At 48.5% G+C, this 21718-nt stretch overlaps 4 protein-coding genes across 6 annotated transcripts in view; 2 read left to right on the top strand and 2 right to left on the bottom strand.

The window, feature by feature from the left end:
- The window catches only part of SBNO1 (strawberry notch homolog 1), a 28616-nt gene extending 26177 nt beyond the window's left edge, over positions 1–2439 (bottom strand). Inside the window, exon 1 of one of the 2 annotated variants that reach the window (XM_065739154.1) lies at positions 2295–2439. The gene's annotated coding sequence lies outside the window, so the exon portion shown is untranslated. The remainder of the gene's footprint in view (positions 1–2294) is intronic. The other variant, XM_065739155.1, reaches the window with a different exon arrangement.
- Positions 2440–5837: 3398 nt separating this feature from the next.
- KMT5A (lysine methyltransferase 5A) lies at positions 5838–14529 on the top strand. The gene is given in 9 exon segments (XM_065739163.1): positions 5838–5934; positions 5936–5987; positions 6319–6413; positions 8338–8494; positions 9592–9811; positions 10533–10617; positions 10926–10985; positions 11503–11693; positions 12306–14529. Coding segments are annotated over 9 exon segments (1158 nt in total). The 5' UTR covers positions 5838–5847; the 3' UTR covers positions 12517–14529.
- Positions 14530–16264: 1735 nt separating this feature from the next.
- RILPL2 (Rab interacting lysosomal protein like 2) lies at positions 16265–20347 on the bottom strand. 2 transcript variants are annotated; one of them, XM_065739165.1, is made up of 4 exons: positions 19964–20347; positions 19383–19534; positions 16982–17092; positions 16265–16544 (listed from the first exon to the last, which is right to left on the bottom strand). In XM_065739165.1, the coding sequence occupies exons 1-4, from the start codon at positions 20297–20299 to the stop codon at positions 16520–16522; spliced, it is 624 nt and encodes a 207-aa protein (XP_065595237.1). In that variant the 5' UTR covers positions 20300–20347; the 3' UTR covers positions 16265–16519. The 2 variants fall into 2 exon arrangements, with proteins under 2 accessions (XP_065595237.1, XP_065595239.1); XM_065739167.1 differs by having other exon boundaries at positions 20072–20347.
- Positions 20348–20418: 71 nt separating this feature from the next.
- On the top strand, positions 20419–21705 carry SNRNP35 (small nuclear ribonucleoprotein U11/U12 subunit 35). The gene is made up of 2 exons (XM_065739164.1): positions 20419–20442; positions 20800–21705. Exon 2 carries the CDS (start codon positions 20802–20804, stop codon positions 21579–21581), a length of 780 nt encoding a protein of 259 aa, XP_065595236.1. The 5' UTR covers positions 20419–20442; positions 20800–20801; the 3' UTR covers positions 21582–21705.
- Positions 21706–21718: the final 13 nt, after the last annotated feature.

Raw genomic sequence — 21718 nt, 5'->3', positions numbered from 1 at the left:
TGAGAATAAACCCAATGTTTTGTAAGGTCCTAGACAGCTGAAGAACACTGCCTGAAACTTTGATAAAATGACAGTTTCATTACCACTGTGTATTATGTAAATAACTTCTGATTGAAAGAAACAAAACCAGAATGCCACGCTTAATATTATGACATGTATCCATGCCAACCTGGCTCTCCCCCTCCCTCCATTTTAGCTTTGGGAGAAAGAAGGGAAACAAAAGACATTCTGCAGCTCATGTCAAACAACCTGCTCTCCATTTCCTCCAAGAAAAAAAAAAATGTCAGAATCTTTAGCTATGAAAATGTTTTCAAATCCTCAGTCTGACAGTTAAGACTCCACAACACTGTACAGCTGAAGAACTTAGCTATAAATTTTAAACTACAGTACCACAACTTGCACAGATGGAGCATCACCACAGTACAGCCATCACCCACCCCTTCAGACTCTGGTGGACCCAACCTGCAGACCTGGCTTCCAGCACTTGGACTGGGACACCAACACTGTTAATCAACTCGTTCTCTTTTTATTAGCTCTCTGAAGAACACAGGTCTTGAATTATACCGGAAGCAATTTGAGGTACCACACAAGTGCTGATACAGTGCAGAAAACAACAGAGAAGTCCCCCGGCTGTCTGAACTGCACACTACTTGCACAACTTCAACATTTAAGAACTGCCAGCTCCCAATCCCACAGAACTGGATTTTCTGAATACCCAGATAGATTCCACTCATCTCACAGCCTGTGGCCCCAGAGGTGTTAACTGACAAGGAAAATTTAAGAAGTAAAAACCCAGAAGAGAAAACAACAGAATCAGAACACCAGAACCCTTCCTCAATACTCATGAGGATTCTGCTGCAGGCACAGCCCAAGGCCCCCACCTCCCAAGCAGCCAGTTCTGACTCCCAAGAACCGGCTCAGCAGTAAGACAAAGCCCCCACATTTTGTTTTTAAGATTGCATTAATGAATTGCATTACAATATTGCACTAATGCAACATGCCAGTAAGGAAGAATCAGAAAAATAAACTGAACGTGATGCTGTTGCACAATTTCTACCATAGTAAATTATTTGCCTTACATCATGAACTCAAGGCTTACAATTCAGGAAAAAAAAAAAACAAAATTGTAAAACATTCACATATTTTTACCTGCCATTTTAATCCAGACAACTCAGGTATTTCAAAGTTTATCATTGAGTTAATTCTTAACTAGAGTTTATTTTTTCTTAAAAGCAATGGCTTGGCCAGTTGAAATTATGTACTAGATTGTGTCAACTGCTTTTGAAGCCTTTTAACGACCACGCTAAGCTATGGCAGCTATCAAACGTCGAAAGCAAGTCTACCAACGAATCAACTCCAAGAGCCCAAATTTACCCCCTCAAAGCACAGAACGCTCTCAGCTGCGACTAAGAACGAAATAGTGCAGAAATAAAAGAGAAACCAACGTGGCCCCTCTCCCCGCCTTCAGACCATCGGGGCGTTTTCACTCCGCTCACGACTCAAGCTCGGTGCGCGGCGTCTCGCGGCGCTGCGGCTGCCCCGGGGCGGGGGCCGCTCCGGTCGGCGGGGCTCGAGCTGCAGCCGCTCCCAACGACCGCCCCGGGGCTCGGCAGTGCCCGCGGCGCCGCCGCAGCCGGAGGGTCGCAGCCCGCAGCCTCGCCAGCACGTGCTCCGGACATAAACTTCCGGGTTGGGGCCAGAATTGGCTGCGTAATTGTGTCCCGTTCACTACTTTTGTTTTCAGCCCCTCCTCGCTTTTCAGATCCCCTTTGCAGCAGCGAGACCATAGGGAAGAGCTAAGGGTACCCCTGCACGGCAGCGGCTAACGGCGCTGAGCTCATCCGGCCCCTTCCCCCCCCCCCCTCGGTTCCGCTCCGACCCGGAGCCAATTCCGGAGCCCCGAAACGAGAGCACAAAGGCGGACGGCTCGAGCTCGGCCCAGCAGTCACGGTGCCGAGCAGAGAGGCTGCCCCCGCACCGCCCGATCCCCGCAGTTCCCTCCCACCCCGAAGTTCGCACCGCTCCCGAGGGGCAATGACCTCCCCCGCTCCCGGCCCCAGCCCAGCGGGGACCCCCGACGGGGGCGGCGGCGCGGCCCGCCCCGCGCTCAGAGACCGAGAGGCGCTCCAGGCTCCGCACTCCGCCCCAGCGCGGCCCCCGCCGCCTCGGAGCGCCCCACGGGCCGCGCCGCACTGAGGGGAGCGGACCCCTGGGGGCAGCGCGGCCGCCCCCGCCGTACCTCGAAGCGAACCCGAGGAACGGACAGACGGATAAAACAGCGGAGACGGACTTACTCCCTCTCGCACCCGATCCTCCCAACAGCCGGTCCTGGAAGTCTCCGCCGCCGGCCCCGCCGCTCGCTGCTTTCTAACTCCCGGCCGCCATCTTGGCCCTCCCTCCCCTCTCGCAGGGGAGGGGGAGGGGAGGGGGGCTGGGGCCGCCCGCCGCGACGCACCACGTGACCGCGCCGCGCGCCACTCCCACGTGACGCCTAGCCCGCCGCTGGCGCGCGCTCCGTGACACGTGATCCGCGACCCCCACCCCCCCCCCTCCGGTGACCTAGGGAGTCACGTGGTCTCCGCCGCTCTCTCTCGCGCGCGCCCATCCCCCCCCGTCCTCCGCCGCTGCCGGGCCCTGGCGCGTTCGCCCTGCGTTCTGCTATCACGTGACGTGCCGCTCCTCTTCTTGCCCCGCCTCCGCGGCAGCTTGTTCCAGAAAAATATAAAAATTAAAAATAAAACCAGCGAGCGTTCCTGGCATCCTCAAGAAGCGACGTCCCCGCGCGCGGGTATGGCCACAGTTGGGAAGGACGATCCGGGCCCGGTTCCCGCTGGGTGGGGGAGGGGAAGGCGGAGGCGAACGGCTGCGCTCAGTCACGTGATCGCGCCCTCTCCAAGATGGCGGCTGCCGCGGGGGTGCAGCGTTCTCGCGAGAGTCGCCGCCACGCGAGGCATGACGGAAAAAAAAAAGAGGGGGCGTGCGGGGGGAAGTATTCGAGCTGACGTGAGGGCGCGTAGTGCGCAAGCGCGGGTTGTGGTTGCGCTGATGGGGCGCGCATGCGCACTGCGAGGCGGCAGGTGAGATGTGAGGGTGTGGGCTGCTCCTCAGGCGGTGGTCTCGGCCCGGTCTCGCTGCGGTTGGTGTTGTTGGCGGAGCTGGGCCTGGACACGCGCTTGTGAGAGCTGGCAGTCGTGCTCTGCCCGGAGGTGGGAGCCCCGAGCAGTTGGATGTCGAGGGAGTACGTCCGTGCCCTCGCAGCATCCCGGCTCTCCGGCTTCAACCTCGTGGTGTCTCCTGAGGAGGAGGAGGGGGACGGCGGAGCCCCGTGGGGAGGACACGCCCGCGGAGATGTGCTGGCGCGTGGCTTTACCCTGACGAGAGTTTCATGGGCTGCTGATGTGAGCGTTGCAAAGAGCTGAGCCCATGAGAACCTGGTGGCTCCTCGGGCTAGTTCAGCCTCTGCACGGAGCTTTTTGCTGGCTACAGCCCTCAGGTCGACGTTTCATTTAACAGTCCTGAAGTATTTTCACGCTTGTGTAAGGACACAGCAATGTCAAAGAGTTTTAGCATATTTCCTTATGTGTGGGAAACCCTGAAATCTGCTTAAAATATGAAGTACTGCTCATTCCATTTTGTCCAAGTTGACTTTCCATTAAATAGAAGGATCAGAATAACCAATAAGGGTTAGGCTAAACTATCCCAAGGCAAAGTGATGTTAAAGTGATTAAGTAATTCAGATTCACCAGATGATAAATAGAGGAAAAGATGACAACTGTGGGCAGAGGTGAGAAGAACTGTTTAAATGGAGCTCACGTCTCAGCTACTGTCCTCAGTATACTTCAGATAAAGGCATGAAGAAGTGCAGTCATGTGCATTGCATTAAGCACTGAAAGCATCTGTACAGCTCCATACAATCGTGGCCAGAAAGTGAGACTTGTGATGAACTGAAATGACACCATCAGTCCCGAGAGCAGAGTTTATGGCCATCCTTAGCTGGGAGAGGTGAGTTGTGGCAGATACTTGCTGCTTACACATAATTACCACAGAAACAATTCCTACAGGGCTTGGTTTCCCTGTAATTGTGCCTGTGACAATGCTGGGTGCGTTTCTTGCTTAGAGATGCTGCTTTTTTTTACCATTACCAGATGAATGTACTTTTATAACCTAGGAAGTGTTAACACCTACTGACATTTTCCTGTATGGCTGCAAAACAATGTTACTTAACGTGAGGCTCAAAAGTTATTCTCAAGGCATTTGCTTTTACTTGCTTTCTAATGTAGTGGTACAACACAGGATTGTCAGCATTTCATCTTGTAAGTACAACAGGTGCTGGATAAGCGAGGAGTACAGCAAGAAGCCCTCAGAAATACTCAGTGTGTCAGGGGTGGATCTGAAAGGATTGAAACTTTCACACTCAGCGCTACTCAGATTTGAAATTAGAAAGTCATAAAAATAGGTATGTAAAGGAGAAGGAAAAACACAAACTGATTAAGCATTAATCAAAACCAAATGTATTGACTCAGTATTTTTCTTTCCACGCAAATCCAATGCTTCCCGCGTTAATCTTCCTTCCATCCCCCACCGCACAATGTCACGCTGCGGGGAGGAGCTGCTCTCAGCACTGCGGAGATGATATGTAGGTCACTGGGTTGTCGAGCCCGGAGCGTGCTGAGCAGTCCTCGCGTTCCCTGTCCTGAGTCACCGTGACTGGCAGCTGCGGGCAGACGCATCCTCTTGGGGGCTGCAGGCTGTGTGCGTTTACCTTCCGCCGGTGCCTTTTTGGCCTCAGCTCCCTGCGGGGAAGCTCGTTGTGGTGATGCACGGTGACACGGCAGGGGGGTTGGGCGGCAGTGGCCGGTTAGAGATGACATTGTTTTCTTTGTTGCTCTAGGGATGATGATTGTTTAGCTTCCTTTGCCCTCTAGTGGAGGACTGCGTAGCTTCAGTGCGAACTCGGTCGGTTTGCACGGCGGTCGCTCCGAAAGTAATGCCTCCTATTTAATTCCATGGAAAAGGCGACAGATACGAAGAGCATAATGACGGTGTTTGACAGAGCAAACTCTCAGCTACAAAACATTATTTGTAACTATACTCTCCACCATTAGCTGCGCACTTTCACCAGCAAAGAACAAGAGCCTCCTATTTTATGACGTTGGCCCACGGAGGTAGATGTTGGTGGGATGGCAGCGGAGCTGTACCTTCCTGCCAGTATTGCGATTCGGCTGTGCGACAGAGGGCAGCAGAGGGGCAGTGTGACAGTATGGTGTCTCATATGGAAGTGAGTACAGAGCAAAGGTGTGTCACTGACTTTCTCCATGTAGAAAAAATGGCTCCCACTGCCATTCACTGATACTTGCCTACCACTAATGGCCACCAAGCTGTGGGTGTGAGCACAGTGGGGCAGTGGGTGCTGCGTTTCAGCAGTGGGGACCCTCTCATGTGTGCCATGTTGACTCATTGACGCTTTAATCTTCGTGATGGTAATTTACCTGTTCTGCAGCACGTGCCCCGGGGCTGCCCTCAGGTGCTGAGCCGTGCGCTGATGCTGCAGATTCCTCGAGCTCTGCTGTTGATTTTCTCACGTTTTGTATACGGAAAAAACGAAGAGATTTCGCAGCGTCGCTACTCACGTGGCGAGGGACCGCCGCGGAAGGGCGTTTCCTCCCGGGGCCGCCAATCAGAGCGCCGGTTGCCCTTCGCACGGACCAATCAGCGCTCAGGGGACGCACATTTAAACACCGATCCCGGGAACTCGCCCCCTCTTCAGTCTGACAGCGAGGGGGCGGGGCATGACTCTGCGCGCCAATCGGCGGCGCGGAAGCCGTTATCCGACACCCGGCTGAGCCAATGGGGCTGCGGCAGGCAGCGCGGCGTCTCCCTGCGGGGCGGTTGGCGGCGGCGGGGGAGCTCCCGGGGACGGTGCCGGGGGAGCCGCGCCGCGGGGGCTCCTGGGAGCCGCGCCGCCGCCACCGCCGCTATGGCTAAAGGTGCGCAGGGCGGGGGGGAGGGGTGCCGCTATGCGGGGCCGGGGACGCGCGGCGTGTAGGGAAGGGCCGGAGACAGGCGCGGACGCGGGGCCGTGCGGCGCGGAGCCGCCGGCGGCGCGGAGACCCCTTCCGGGAGGCGCGGGGCTCCGGGGCCGGCGGGACTCCTCCCCCGCGCGGTGTGCGCAGCTCGCCGGGAAGGGGCTGGGCCGCCGCGGCTCGCCCTGCCGCAGTGAGCCCTTTAAACATGGCGCAGGCCGCGGGGGCCGGGAGGTGACCGCTGGTGGAGGTGCAGAACATGGCTCAGACGCCGCTTTTCCCTCCTCGTTCGTAGGCAGGAATATGCCCAAGCCCAGGGCGGGCGGCGCGGAGAAGGCGAGCCCCGAGAACGCCGAGAGGAAGAACCCCGGCCGCTCCCGGGCCGGCGGGGTAAGCGCTGCCGGGGCGGGCGGCTCCCGGTGCCCGCTGCGGGTGTGCCCCGTGGGGTGGGGGTGGGCGGCTGCCCCGGGAGCCCCCGGCGTGGGGCTGTCCGGCGAAGTCAGAAGCGGGGCGGGCTTCGGCGTGGCCGGGCTGTGCCGTGTCCTCCCTGTCCTGCGAAGGGTGGGAGCTGCTGTCAGCGAGCGGCCGGGCCCTCGCTGTCCTCTCTCTCCCCTAGAAACAGCAGGCCCGAGTTTGCTAATCGCTTTGTATTTAAGCCTCGCTGGGAGGATGGATCTTGGCTACTGCGTCAAGATCTGGTGATCCTCAGCAGCCCTTAACGCGTGCGTTATGCTGAGAAAATCCGTGCCGCGGACGCTCTGAAGCCCGGCACAGACAAAGACGTGGCAGCCGGGAGCTCCGCGCTGCAGGACGGGGTTGGGAGGGGGAGGGAGTGGTGCCGTGGACGTGTTGGCGTGGCCCTGTCACTGTGTGCCCGAAGCTCCGTGGGGAAGTGGGCTGCTGTTGGCCTTCCCCGGAGACGGCCAGCTGTGAAGCTCCTGCTAAAGACGGGGGATTTCTCAGTGCGGGTTTCACTGTCTCTGTTTGTTACAGTGCAGTGTTGTACGTTATCCTTAAAACCCTGCTTCTGTATATTAGTAGGTCTCATTTCTAATGTACTTCTCCCGTAGGTTTCAGTGACTGGTAAGAGTCTTACTGACTTCTCGGGGTGTTCTGCTGTAATCTTAATTCGTACTGAACCTTTTAACTGCTCTTATTTTGAGTGTGAGTTGTGTACTCTGTTTTTATTAATAATTAAAAATTTCCCATGTACTGTGTGCTTTGTTTACTTTGTTAGTTCTTATGTGATGAGGTGTACTGGAGCATTTGTTTAGCCAAATAGCCATATTTGAGCTATTCTACTCTTCTTAACCAGTGAGAATCTTTGAATGCTTTAAAAGAAAAAGTATGCAAAACTTGGTTGTTTTTTATTTCAACTGAGTTGCAGTATCTATAAGTGCTTTTACTTGAGTCAAAATGCAGCCAAGACAAACTTGTTCTGTCCAAACTGTGTCTGTTTATCCAAACACTTGTGCTTCACAGCTGAAATCCCTGTGCCCTATGTATGTGCACAATCAAGCTTTGCTTTGGTGGTTCTCTGCAACCAGGCTGAGGTGTCACAACTGTAAGCTTTGCTAGAGCTGTGCTTCTCCTTCCTGGGGTCCTCAGCCTGAGCAGTTTTGGAGTGCCAGCCTTGTGCTGTTTCTTACTGTTTTGCTGGCAGGGACCAAGTACTTTGCCTGGAGTGCTGTGTGTTTCTTAAGCCATCAATGGCCTTAACACTCCATTTTATACAGTATAATGTATAAAAAGATAGCACTGCTCATCTCCCAAACCTCAATGAGAGGTGTCACTCAGGGTAGACTTTCCAAAACTTTCTTCCATGCTGCTCAGTAGAGCATATAATTAATTACAGGAGTATTTGACACCTAATGAGTGTTTGGGTAAGATTGTGCTTCCCTGACTATGAGAGGTACGTGCTAGGCTTGGGCAGTTTCTGCTGTGTTATTGGTGCTTTCTTTGGCTTGTGCTCTTTGAGCAGCTCAGAGTTTGTTTTGATTTATTTTAGTACCAGACATCATATCTTGAAGCACAGGGTGGGAGCTGGTGTTCATTATGGCTATCCTATCTTACCACATTGCACATCCTCTTGAACAGAGAGGTTTGCATTAGTAAAGTTCTCTTGAGTGCTTAGCACAATTATGCTTTCATGTTGTAGAAAGCAATGGTAACGAGAGCGGTGCATTAAAGCAGTGCAGCTTTCATTAGCACAGTCAGCTGTCAGCCCTGGTCTTTGCAACTCATTGTGGATACCAACTGGAGGTTCCCAGCATCTCTGTGATATGCTTCTTTTGTATGTGTGAATCTGTTTTAGGAGAATGTGTTTACTGGTCAATCCAAAATCTACAGCTACCTGAATCCCAACAAAACTCCTGGTGCTCGCTCCCCACTTCAAGAGGAAAACTCTGTCATGTATCACGAAGTGAAATGTCAGGGCAAAACGCTAACTGAAACCAACAGAAAAGGAGATGGTAAGATTGATCTTTGGATTGAATGCTTTGTACGTGTGCTTTCCTCCTGGCCCCCAGTTTTAGAGCTGTAGGAGGCTGGGCAGCTCCTCTGCCCCTGTCACTTTCCCAAATCCTGTAGCTCTGTCAGCAAATCAACTCTACAAGGATGATGGTGTCCTTTTTTGAAACTGAAGTCACAGATTTACCAGGTGATTATGGAAAACAAACAAATAAACAAAAGCTACACCTGGTTTGTGTTTAAAGGTGTGGTTGTTAAGTGTGGTAACTTGTTAAAATGTTTTGATTCAAATGATCTTTGCAAGTAGATGTTTTAAGCCCCATTGAGCACAGGGGAACTTATAAGCTATAACTCCTGGATTTCACCAAGAAGGTGAAGATGATCCCACAGTGGATCAGTGGGCTTTCAGCAGTGCTTCATTTCTTCAATGAGATTGAAGCATGTGTCTTGACCCGAGGGTATTAAACCCAGTAATTGGCTTTAAATGAGAACTTTATTCAGCTTTAAGACATGTCTCCTTTACCTCTACATCAGTCAGCTGAGGAAGATGTGGACAACTCAAAGTAGGGTCTGTTCAACCAACAAAATATAGGAAGCTTTTTCTTCCATGTGCCTGCCCTTTTGCTCCTGTGGATTTGGTCCTGTGGTATTGGCCCCTTAGCAGCAGCTTCTGCAGCGACTGATGGCAGCAGTGTGGGGTGCAGAGACTTCTGCTCCTTCAGGGCAGGTTGCTGACTGCTATAAAGCAACCTGAGAACTTAGTACACCAAATGCACTGGCTAATGGGCTGTGTTTGTACCACTGAATGTGGTATGTGTTCAGGTTAGGTTCACTGCTCAGTTTTACACCCATGACAAAGTACTTACTTTTGTTTTTATCTTTTCCTTTTCTCTTCTTGCCTCCTTCTGTACTATAGCAACGTCTTGAAAGTCCAGTAACAGCCTGCCTGAGTTCTAGCAAAAAGAGATTATATCATTCATTCCCTTCTTCTTTCTCCTATTTGATAGAACTAGAAATAGCAACTGCTGGAATTAATTTAAAAGCAATCTGGTATAGATGATGTTGAATTCAGAGCCTTTCTTTATTACTTTGTCACTAGAAAAAAAGAATGGTGGCAATGTAATTGAAAGTGCTACAAAACCAGAAGACCAGAAAGATAAAGCAAGTGGCTGCAATGCTTCAGTGCTCTCTTCTGATCAAAAAAAACAAGGAACTGTGGAAACTGAGAAGATTCTGCTGCCTTCAGACTGTGCTGGTGAGGCCAGTGCAAAGCCAGCTCAGAAAAAGATGGTTAAAGCGAAACGTGGACCAAGGAGGAAGTAAGTGACTTCTGGAAATGTGGAAGCTTTTGTGCTTTGGGCTGTTTTGCACCAGGGGCCCTTTGTGTATGTTTTGCTTAGAGAGGCTGTAGTCAGACCTGGAATTAATGTTTCCCTTGCTTTTTGTATGTGTGTGTGTGTGTGTGTATATATATATATATAAAGCAAGCGGCTGTAGTGGAGGGAATCAATTTTAAAGAAGATTCTTCTTTAGAAATAGTGCCCAAGTACATATCAGTCTCGCAGATGACTTTTTTTTTTTACTAGCAAACAAGGCAAGAAAAAATGATTTATGAACCATTAAGACTTACTTTTCTGTGGACAAATGGAGACTATGTTATTGGTAGCATGATATTAGATTATTGTTGTTGGAGTGGTGGCTGAGTTGATAACTTGTGTTAATGAAATGATGTCACCTAACATTAAAGCTGCTTGGCCACAAATTCGTTAATGACCTACTTTTCTGGAAAGCCACATGGGGGTCTTCAGAGTTGTAATGTGATTTTTCAGTTGATTTCCAGTGGCATCTCATTCTTGTGGCTAAAGGATTAGTAATAGAGTACATAGCTTCTGGCTTGGGATGCAGAATACTGGTAAGAACATGAATTCATACTGATAAGTATTTAACATAAGCTTAAAATATACATTTAGATGACTGTTTTAGAGGTGTGACTTCAGAAGTAGTTTGAAATGCATGTTTCCTGTGTTTCTTCTTCCTTAGAACACAAGGAAGAGCACCAAATCGAAAAGTGACAGATTATTACCCAGTTAGAAGAAGTTCCAGGAAGAGCAAATCTGAACTGGAGGTAATGCTTCTGCACTAAGTAATGTTATCTTATCAAGAAGCAAAAGTTCACTGGAGGCATTGTTAAGAATATTTCAAAATACAGAAATATTGGTCTGGTTATTCGTAGGATGGAATCTAAATGATAATGCATTCTTGGGGGATGTCGGTTTATTCTGTCTCTTTTGAACTTAGTTTCTCTAGGAAGAGGGATGGCTTAGGAAAAAATGAATGTCTCTGGTCAGTCGTTTCCTGTTAGCTATGGAATAAACTACAAAAGCTATCAACAAGTAACTTGGTCTTGTTTTTTTTGTCTTGTTACTTCCTCAGACTGAGGAAAGGAGGAAAATCAATGAACTAATTACAAGTGGGAAAGAAGAAGGAATGAAGGTAACAGCAATGCTAACCTGAGTGCTGTGTATTGTTCATGGGGTGTAGCTCCTAAAAGCAAAGCAGCAGTGTGCAGTTAATGCTGCCACTTCTAGGATAGTGATGGAGAAAACTTCCCTGTAGGAGCTGTACAGTTTACATGCAGAGGCAGGAGGAATTAGTGGGTAACTAATTCAGTTTGTGTGACTGACCTTTATTTCTTTGTTGCTAGAAAAAAAGAATGGTGGCAATGTGGCATCTTTTTTTTTCCTGTGTGTGCTAATGGTACCCGTGAAAAGGAGGAGCTTAGCTACCATGCATTTCTGACAGAATGCCTACGTTGCATCCTGAAGTCTTTCTATTTCTTCTGTTAAACAGTAACTTGTGCTTCCACAGCTTTGTCTGTGACATGCAGGTGCTGTGCCATGTCATTTCAATAGCAAATGTCATGCACTCCTTTCCTAGTAAACAGCTTATTGCCAGTCATGTGAATACCTTCTCATTTCCCAACTGTTTTTTTTCCTATTCAACTCAACAGATTGATTACATTGATGGCAAAGGGAGAGGAGTAATTGCTACTAAACATTTTAATCGTGGAGAATTTGTAGTTGAATATCATGGAGATCTCATAGAGATCACTGATGCTAAGAAGCGGGAAGCTGTGTATGCTCAAGATCCATCCACAGGCTGCTATATGTACTATTTTCAGTACCTCAGCAAAACGTACTGGTAAGCTTCTTTTGCTTTGTATGTTGTAGATGAATGGTAGAAACTTTTGAATGCTGTTTGTTGTTGTTTGTTTCTTGTTTTTATACAGTTTTGTTGGTGGGTTTTTTTTTTTGTTTGGGAACCATGAATTAGGGAATGGTTGGTGTCCAAAAGTCCTCTGTACCTCTGGGCTAATGGGAATGAAGGGCAAGCCACAGCCCTGTTCCCTAAAGCACAGCACAATCTATATGGAAGGTTGTATCTACTTGGATGAGACTTCAGTTCAGACATGGATTTTTCCCTAAACTTACTGTCTTGAGAAATTAATTACTTTTCTTGAGTTGTGATCATTTTCTTCTAGAAAAATAGTATGAACAGATTCAAATAGAATAACATTTCCTTAAGGTGTCTCTGGCTGGATCTCTTTCTTCAGTACCTGACACCAACCCCATGTGCATGCTTGATAACTGTGTGGTGTGTTTGTTTTACCCCAGACTCCAGTTCTTCCAAAGAAGAAAACTTTTTCCTTCTCTTTTTCTTTTCCTTGTATGTATTCCTGATTCTTTACCTAGTTTGTACTTTGTTTCTTGCCCTTCAGTATGATTTGTGCATGACATGTTCTTGTTCTTCCAGTGTTGATGCTACAAAAGAAACTAATCGTCTGGGGAGACTGATAAATCACAGCAAATGTGGCAATTGTCAAACAAAGCTTCATGACATTGATGGCGTGCCTCATCTCATATTGATAGCTTCCAGAGACATTAAAGCAGGTGAAGAACTGTTGTATGACTATGGAGACAGAAGCAAAGCTTCCATTGAAGCTTATCCATGGCTAAAACACTAACTCTTCATCTTTTGGGTGTGGTTTTAGGTTGGCTTTTCTGGGGGGTGGGAGTGGTGGAGACTGAGTGCTCTGCAAGCAGTCAGTGGATTTTTTCTCCACCATCACTTCCCTCAGCTTTCTTAGTGAACTGCTTATGGTATTCTGAGCTCCTTGAAAACTACATTTTGACTTTGCAGTATTTAAATTCCTATTACAGATTTCCAGGCAGACTCAAGTTTTGTCTTAGATTGCCAAAACGTCTGTTTTGTAAAAGGAAGCTCTCCCTGTAAAGCAGAGCCCTTCTGCTTAGTGACCACTGCCACCTGAGCATGCAAGGACTTGCACAGATCGAAACTTAATCATTTGGATTGTGCTTCTGCAGTGAAATTTTATACTCCCATTTTTCGGGTGGTGAATGTGACATTAAGTTTGTCAGCAAATGTGCTTTTTGTACGCGGGCTCCTACATCAAAGGCTTGACTACTTGTTAGACTTCTTGCAAATCTTTTTTTTTTTTTAATGGATGCTATCATTTCCATCATTCTCAAATAACTTGTAGGGTTCTAGGGTTTTCTTTTTTTCCTGCTGGGGTGTCTCATTGGCAATTAACTTTAAATGCACTTGTGCTGAGGGAAACGGGTGGTCGTATTGGCTGCTTCTTCAGAGAAATGACTCCAAGACAAACATAAATGGATTTTGATAGGCTGGGTTAGCATTGATTCAAAATGTGGGAATTTGGCTTTGCAAGAGAATCAGTGTTGGACATGACTTTCAAAAATCTGGGGTGGTATATTTTTATAGTTGATGACTGATTCTTGGAGGTGATGATTCCTAGAGGGTTTTAAAGAGGCTAATCCAAAAAACTCTGAAAACTTTAGTACCTTCCTATGCTGATTAGCTCCAGAAGCTGCTTATTTACTGTGAATGCTTGAAATAGAGTGCAGTGGTTCCAAAAGTCATCTTTATATGCAGCTTCTAATTGTAATGATGGGGTTCATGCAATGAAGAAAGTATATTCCTTATTGTCTGGTCCTGTAGGCCTGTCCAGTATGGTCTGGTCCCACAGTCTTAAATGGGAGCTGAGCAATTAGCATCTTTCAGATGTTTGTAACGTTACTGTTGTAGAACCAAATCTGTCATATAGGCAGGCACTATACAGTGCAGGTCCTTTATGTTAAAGATGAGTTCTTGCTGATTAGAATTTTTGCCAAGGCAGGCTTGGCATGTGTGTAGATGAAGATGGCTGTGAGCCATTGGGTATGTTTGCTGCTGGAAGATAGCAGTGAGGGATCTGTGGCTGTTTGTCTTTTTCCTTATGTCTTGAAGGCTGCAGCTGCTTCAGCTGATGCCCTCTAGGACATCCTTGCATGCTTGCCTATGTGATAGGTCAGATGGCATCATCATGGCTGCAGCAGCAAGAGGGGTGGCTTAGTGATGTATTTTTTAAATTAAAAACTTGAAGACAATGTCTCTGTAAAATAAAGAATATATTTATTATTTATGAAGTGGCTGCTATAGTGCCTATTTGTCTCCATTGCAGATCATTAGCATTTTGAGAGAAAGCTGTGAAAATTATTAGCCATTAAATGCGTAATGTTATTTACCATTTAACACGGCCTGCTCAGCAGAGAGAGCCTTTATATTTTCACAATTTCTGAATTAACTGGAGATCTTTTGCCTCCCAGGTACTGAGTTACAGGTAAGCTTCTTACAGTTTCTTGTTGGCAGCGATTTCTCCCTGGTATCAGGAACAGGGTACTACTGTACATTGCTGTAGCATCTGTTCTGGTAGAGTGCTTCCCTTAGGTCAAAACTGAAATCAAAAATACTTCCTTTTGTTCTTCGTTTAAAAATGTGCTTGTTCTCTATCAGGTTAAATAGCATAACATCTCTGTTCTTTGGCATCACTTTTGTAAATAACGAGGAGGGAGAATCTCCCTATTTTACATTATAATGAAATTCTCTTCTGAAATGCTTAACCAGTAATCAAGTGGCACTGCATCAGAAGATAGTAATAAAGCTGATATTGCACTGAGGATGTCTTCTGCTTTTGTAGGAGCTGTGTGTGTGTGTTTATGTTTGTGTATATATTCTTTTCAGAGAAACATGCAGTCTTGTTTTTTTTATCATTGTGCCTTATAGGAGAGATTCATCTTCTAACAGGATGTAAAACACTTAGCAGGGAAAGGTGGTGCCCTGGGCTTTGGGGTTAAACTTCCTTGCTTGGCTCTGCTGAAGGCAGCAGAGTTGTTTTAACAAGGCTCTGCCCTCTTCTGTTGTGGCCATAGTTAGTGTTCTGCTGAGAGGGAAGCTGTGCATCTCTTCTTCCCACCAGCTTATGTGCAACGGTGAAGGTGCCAGAAAAAACTAGCCCCAAAAGATTGCAGTGCTCTCCTGTCTACATTAACTGGTGAACTTCAGCTTCTTGTTTTCAATAAAGAACATAGTGGTAATTTGAGAAGAATAATTGCAGCATTCCTTGTCTCTTCCACCTATCAGTGAGGAGTGGTCTTTGGCTGTGTTACAGTCTTCTGTTCCTCCTCAGTGAGCTGCTACACTTACATGCATCTGCCTAATGTGGGCTTCATTACCTGAAGCTGTTTCCTTAATGTATGGTAGTCTGAGTACTGTGGTTTCAGGCGTAATCCAACCCCCTCCCCCGAGCTTGGAAAATATGTCTAGAGCTGAACCACACAGGGAGGTGCAGTTCAGAGCATGTGTAAACATCTCAGAGATGTGTCCTGCCTGTTGCTAATGCACCTTTTTTTTTTTCCCCCTCTAAGCATAAACTCTGTCCAGAAGATGCATGAAATCCCTTCCTTGCTGCTGTGTTCTACAAAATCTCTGATATATGAGCAGGGCTTATTAGCATGATGAAATTTTGTGCCTACCTGGGTCAGACATCTTTGTCTCACTAGTGTACAGTTGCTAATAAATTCTGTCTGAAAGGAAACTGCAGTTTCTGTCGTCTGCAAAGACACATTTGCATTGTGCTTCTGAGCAGATGTGTGAGGTGTCCTATATCTTTCATATGAGAGGGAATCAAAGGACTTCAGAACCTGCTTTCACTTCTAAGGAGTGTCAGATCAGAGTTTGATTTCTGTCACTGCTCTTTTTATGTCTGCTCACACTCTGCTGCTCTTGAAATTCTGCTTTTCTAAATGTGGAATGTAACTGGTGTTTTCCAAGCTTTGTCTCTGCTGTTGTTTGCCCTATGTGGTACTGCTGGTGACAGATATCATTGCTGAAGTTAATACGTGGCTTGTATCTGCTAAGAGCAGGGGAAAAAAAGGCTGTGAAAGAGACAACTGTCTAGCCCAGAAAACCTTTGTCAGAAGTGAAGTGTTTGATGCATCTTTTCCACTTGAAGCTTGTTTGCACCTCTGCAATAATACCAGTCCTTGATGTGATCAGAGTGTGATGCAACAGCTTTTCTTTGCTGTGCTAGTTTCTTTTCTTTCATCCTGACCCTGAAGGTCCACTCCTGTATATGCCCATTTAATGCACAGAAAGAACACAAGCTTTTTTCAAGCAGTTGTGTTAATGTAAGATGGGGAAATACTTTGCACATAACATCAGTGAGGGGGGTACAGCTGGAATTCTTTCCCAGCACTTCACTGTGGAGGAACGTGGATGTCATGTGTCCCTTAAAAATAACATACCTCAATCTTATAAAATCACGCTGGGCTGATTGCTCCAGGAGGGGGACAAGGTGAATGTACAGAAGTACACTTCCATCACAGGCTCTCTTAATAAGAATGAACAAAACCTTTTATATATAAACGTTTATTCTTTTCACAAGTAATGTCTGAAAGGAATCTAACAATGCAAAAAGTGTACACGTGTCAAACAGTTGCTAAAAAAGCAAATAAGGCCTATTCTGGAAGAATATTGTAACAATTCTGAGGTTGCTTGTTCTTCACAGTAAGAATGATGCTTTATTTCCCAGCTCTTGACTCCTTACTCCTTCAGATGTTTTCACCAAGGCCATTTCTGAACAGAAGTGGCTAAGTTTTCAAGGATGTTCATTTTCTGTGTTTGAAAGAGAACCTGCAGATAAAAATACAAATAGAAAAGAAGGGCCATGCAGTGTGACTGCCATCTCAACGTGCTCCCCTATTTTAGGGAACTTTAAGGATATAACCTGACCTAGTGGGTACTGCATGCAGTGTAAACAACCCCCCAGGGACAGCTAGCATGAGTCTTAATGTGCTGACAGGTCCCAAGTTGCATAGTTTAGCTCTGAAATGCTGACTCTTTGTAGAAAAAAAGTGTCACCCTGCTTCTCTAGGTCGAGCTTCCTTTCCTGGGGAGTGCTTTCTCAACAGAAGAGGATTTCTCTATCATGTTTTAATTTCATAAAGAGGGGGAGAAAACAGTACCCAGCCAAGTAGGCCAAAGTGCAGCACTCCCCCCTGGATTCACTGTGTGTGCAGTGCATCCTCTCATGCTCTGCAATAAAAAGAAAAGAATGCAGACAAACTTACAGCTGTTTGATGACTGTCTTCTCATGGCTGTCCTTGCTGGGGACTGAGCTGCTGCCACAGGGTTCTTTCTCCAGTTCTTTAGTTTGGTCCTTTCTCTGTGAGATGATCCCACTGGTAAGAGAAGTGGATTTTGTTTGGTTTTGCTCTCTGTGGCTAGCTTAGTACAGCACTACCATCCTGTTCAGTGGGCAGTCTGGGATGTGGGTGAGTGGGTGCACACAGGAAGGTGGCAGCGTGGCCCATTCCTTTTAATGAACTGATTATTGTATGTAAATACTCCAATGGAATTTTGCTGCAATAAGAACACTTAAAATATATACTGACTTCTCAAAGAAGAAAAGATGGCAAAAGATAACACAAGAGAAAGGGAAGTGTAACTATATGTTGGATTTGTACAAGGACCCAAAGATACAAGGGCACAGACACAAATGGTGAAGTTGTGCTTGAGTAGAGCCACGGTACCTTCAGCACAGCCATGGAGGCTCAAGCCACACAGCTGGGAACAGCAGGGAGGTTCCCAGCTTCCCTGCAAGGGGAATGCTTGTTCCTCTATCTGTCCTGTAGAGCAGAAGAGAAAGGCTGTGCCTGAGCTGTAGACTTTGTCAGGCTGCTTTGCTGCTGTTATGCTTTATAAGACTGTAACCACAGTGTTCCACTTCCCCAAAGGATGCTTCTCGTGCTTGACATTAGTGGTTTTTTGTTTGGTTTTTTTTGCCATATTGCTTATGTTGTGTTTTCATTGCATGCTATTTACTGTCCTAAGCTGACCTCATTTATCCTGTGAGCTGAGTGGATCAAAGTTTCTAACTGCAGTAGCTGGAGGCTGAAAGTAGCCAAGTAACGTTGTTCTGGACCTTGAAAATAAAAGTACAGGAAAGTGTCTAGGAACTGGAGTAACATCAGGCATCAGATGATCTTGAGGCAAAATCTCAGGTAAATGGGACTACAAGCTCTTCGGTGATGCTGCAGATCTCTAGTATCTGCACTGTAACTTCTACTCAAATCATGATTAAAAAATGCAAACCCCAAAATCATCAGTCATTATCTCTAAGCCATTCTCTGTAAGGATGTCATGGATCTTAATGTAGAGCTAATTTCCAATATACAAAAGACTACAGAATGTAGACAGTTTAGATTTATTTTCTTCCCCTGCAAAGCTGTGTCTTATGGTATGCAATTATGCTTTGGGTTTTTTGTGACTATTGAAAGAGAAGATGTCTTCTGGCTTATCCTGTAACTGTGTGAGAAACTAACTGCATAGAATTACCTGAACCCAAAAGTGGCATTTACACGATCTCTCGGTACAAAGCTGGGATGTGAACAGCATGTTTTAAACTCTTCTGTCAATTTTTAACTTGGCCTGTAGGAAACTCTGTGTTGCAGATGAGAAATCAAAGACAAGAAGCCATTGCAATGGTTGCACAGCCAAGTTGGTCAGCTGAGATGGGGAAGCTGGTGCCTCACTGTTATGTGAGAACTGCAGCTGTGCAGGCAGTTTGTAAACTGATTTGTTGGATTTAACTTGAACTTTGTCTTAACCTATTAGAGACAAGGCAAAGGGCAGCCTTAGTGAGCCTGAGTTTGCTGCTGAGCTATCTCAGCTGAAATCCTTAGTGCTCAAACCTTGTGAGTCTAGATTAAAAGGTAACGCTGCTCCAAAGACTTTACAATACAGGTAGATGATGAGGGGCAGAGGTGGGTGGGGAAAACGGCCTTAGAGGTGAAGTAGTTTGTAGCACAAAAGGAAGACCCTTCCTGAATCTCATCTTCTCCCAAGCTGCTCCCTTCTAGAAAGACAGATTCTGCTCTGAAGGAACTTGTTCAACATAGCTAAACAGTGCCCAACAACAAAAAAACAAAACACCAACAAACAGCTTCTCTTCAATAACAGAAAGGCTTCCTCCATTAATGCCATACACATGCTGGCAATTAAGTAGATAACATAGCAGATCCCCATCAAAGTCAAGTTGGAGGAGGAAGTAAATTTCTACTACAACAAAATGGAAACCCCCATGATTTTCCGGAAAGTGGCGTGGCTTAAGGCAAGAGCAGTGTGCTGCAGCTGCTGTATCTATGCACGTTAATTTCTGTGTGTGAGAACTCAGCTTGTATGCAGAGCTGTAGAAACCACATGTAGGTTCTCAGGGGGACAGTTACCACAACGAGCTGCTAACTGCACCACGTAAGGGGGAGCCGAGTTCTAAAATTGCTGCACAGGAACTTCATTGTTCCCATATTTTATTTTGCTCATTTGTAGGCTCTTGGAGCAGAGATAACTCTTCTTCCCAGTGCTGGACAGTACCCAGCCCAATTTAGGTGCTCTAACCTGCAATACTGTCACGTGCTAAGTTCCTGGAAGAGAAGTAGGTGTTCCCAGCTCTTTGCTGACTGCACCACATACCTTTTGTAGCACTGCAGCTCCTCTTGCACGACGAGAAGCTGAGCTTTCAACTGGTTGCGTTCCTGCAATACATCTCGCAGCTCCTGTAACGTGAACCGAGGGCGATTTGGATCCGTGAGGTCTATCACCATTTTATCCGGTCCCAAGTTGGGCTGTAAAATAAACAGTCGGGGATGTGATCTTGTTTTGACAGGTTACAGGATGGGAGGTAACAGCTTTAAGTTGTGCTGGGGAGGTTCAGGTTGGATATTAGCAGAAATTTCTTCTCCCTGAGAGGGGTCAGCGCTGGCACGGGCTGCCCGGGGGGTGGGGGAGTCACGGTCCGTGCAGCTGCGGGGATGTGGTTGGTGGGCGTGGTGTGATGCGTTCAGGTTGGTGATCTCTACGCCTTAAGTTAGAAACCCCTAACTTTCCTAACTGTACAGCAACCGTTACGACTCCCCTCCATCCCTCCCTCCCCGCCCTGCTCAGTTTCCGAGCAGTCAGTCGCTATTTCTCACTCTCCACTCGTACCCCCCCCGTAGCGGAGTGCGGCCCAGAACCGAACTCTCGCTCCAAAGCTGCGGGGCGGCCCCACGCACCTGCACAGCGCTCCCCGCGGCGCCGCGGCCCCGCAGCGCGTCCAGCTCCGCCCGCAGGCTGTCCCGCTCCATCCTCAGCTGCTCCTCGGCCACGCTGCCCTCGCTCACCAGAGCCTCCAGCATCTCCAGCACCCGCACCATGCTGAACTGCAGCCGGGCGGCGGCGGCGGGCACCTCGGGGCCGGCGCTGAGCTGCAGCAGGTCCCGGCCCACCACGGAGGAGATATCGTACACGTCCTCAGCCGTCAGCTGGAAGGGGCTCTTCAGCAGCGCGTCCTCGGGGCCGCCGTCCTCCTCCTCGCCGTCCTCCTCCTCGTCCTCCCCGCAGCGCTGCATGGCCGCGGGCCGCTTCCTCCCCCAGGGCCGGGCCCCGCGGGCGGAGCGATTCCCCGGCGGTTTCCATGGAGGGGCCGCGTCCCGGCGGAGCCCCGCCCTGCACCGGAACCGCTCTCAAGCGGGGCGGGGCGGGAGCGGCTGAAGTGAGCGGCGGGTCACGGCGGGTGGTCGGCTGCCGGTGCGGAGGGGGAGGGGGAGGGGGAGGGGGAGGGGGAGGGGGAGGGGGAGGGGGAGGGGGAGGGGGAGGGGGAGAGCGGGCGCCGCGAGGGCGGGAACGGGGCTCCTCAGGCGGGCGGTGCACCCCACGTCCCTCAGCCCGTGAGTGGGGCCCGCGCTGCGGGAAGGGCGGAAGGAGCCGCTGCTCCCTCACCCCTGCAGGGCCGCTATGGAGGGTTTCTGTGAGGATTGTTTGTGCTCTGGGAAGCGCTTCTGCCCTGCCTGCTTTTCTTGCTGAAGCGCCAGCGGTGAGCCGTGTTTAATGCTGTTTCTTTTCCCGCTAGCGATGAACGATTGGGCGCCCATAGCGAAGGAGTATGACCCCCTGAAAGCGGGGAGCATCGATGGCACGGATGAGGAGCCCCACGACCGCGCCATCTGGAGGGCCATGCTGGCACGCTACGTCCCCAACAAGGGGGTCACGGGGGATCCGCACCTCACCCTGTTCGTAGCCAGACTCAACCTTCAGACAACAGAGGAGAAATTAAAGGAGGTGTTTTCCCGGTACGGAGACATCAGAAAGATCCGTCTGGTTCGAGACTTGGTCACGGGGTTTTCCAAGGGTTACGCGTTTATCGAGTACAAAGAGGAGCGTGCTCTGCTGAAGGCTCACAGAGATGCCAACAGGCTCGTCATCGATCAGCACGAGGTCTTCGTGGACTTTGAACTGGAAAGAACTCTGAAAGGATGGATTCCTCGGAGGCTTGGAGGTGGTTTTGGGGGCAAAAAGGAATCAGGGCAGCTGCGGTTCGGAGGACGGGACAGACCTTTCCGGAAACCCATCAATTTGCCAAATGCGAAAAATGATTTCTATGGAGAAGGCTCAGCAGAGAAAAGAAACTGGTCTCGAGAGGGAACGAGGGACTGGAGAACAAGAGACCGAGAGCACGAGAGGAGCAGAGAGAAGAGAGGGACAGAAAGGGAGCGGTCGTGGGGTTGGGGTGACAGCGAGAGAGAGAGGGACTCAAAAGAGGAGAGGAGCAGAGGGAGAGAGAGGAAAGACAGAGATAGAAAGGACAGAGATAGAGACCGGAGCAGGGAAAGAGATGCCAAGAAGCAGAGATGATGATAAGCATCGATAGCTGGCAGCATCTTGTCTTAAGGGAATGATGGGAGGTTTGGGAATGGTGACTACTCTTGTCTCTCTCTGGAACACCTCTGCTGTCACGGTGAATGAACGGGGGTATGGAGGAGGTGGTGCAG

The sequence above is a fragment of the Cyrtonyx montezumae genome, unplaced genomic scaffold, assembly GCF_038088225.1.
Source record: "Cyrtonyx montezumae isolate F1298 unplaced genomic scaffold, pur_monq_1.0 scaffold_23, whole genome shotgun sequence".
Taxonomy (NCBI): Eukaryota; Metazoa; Chordata; class Aves; order Galliformes; family Odontophoridae; genus Cyrtonyx; species Cyrtonyx montezumae.
This window is presented reverse-complemented; position numbering and strand designations above follow the sequence as displayed.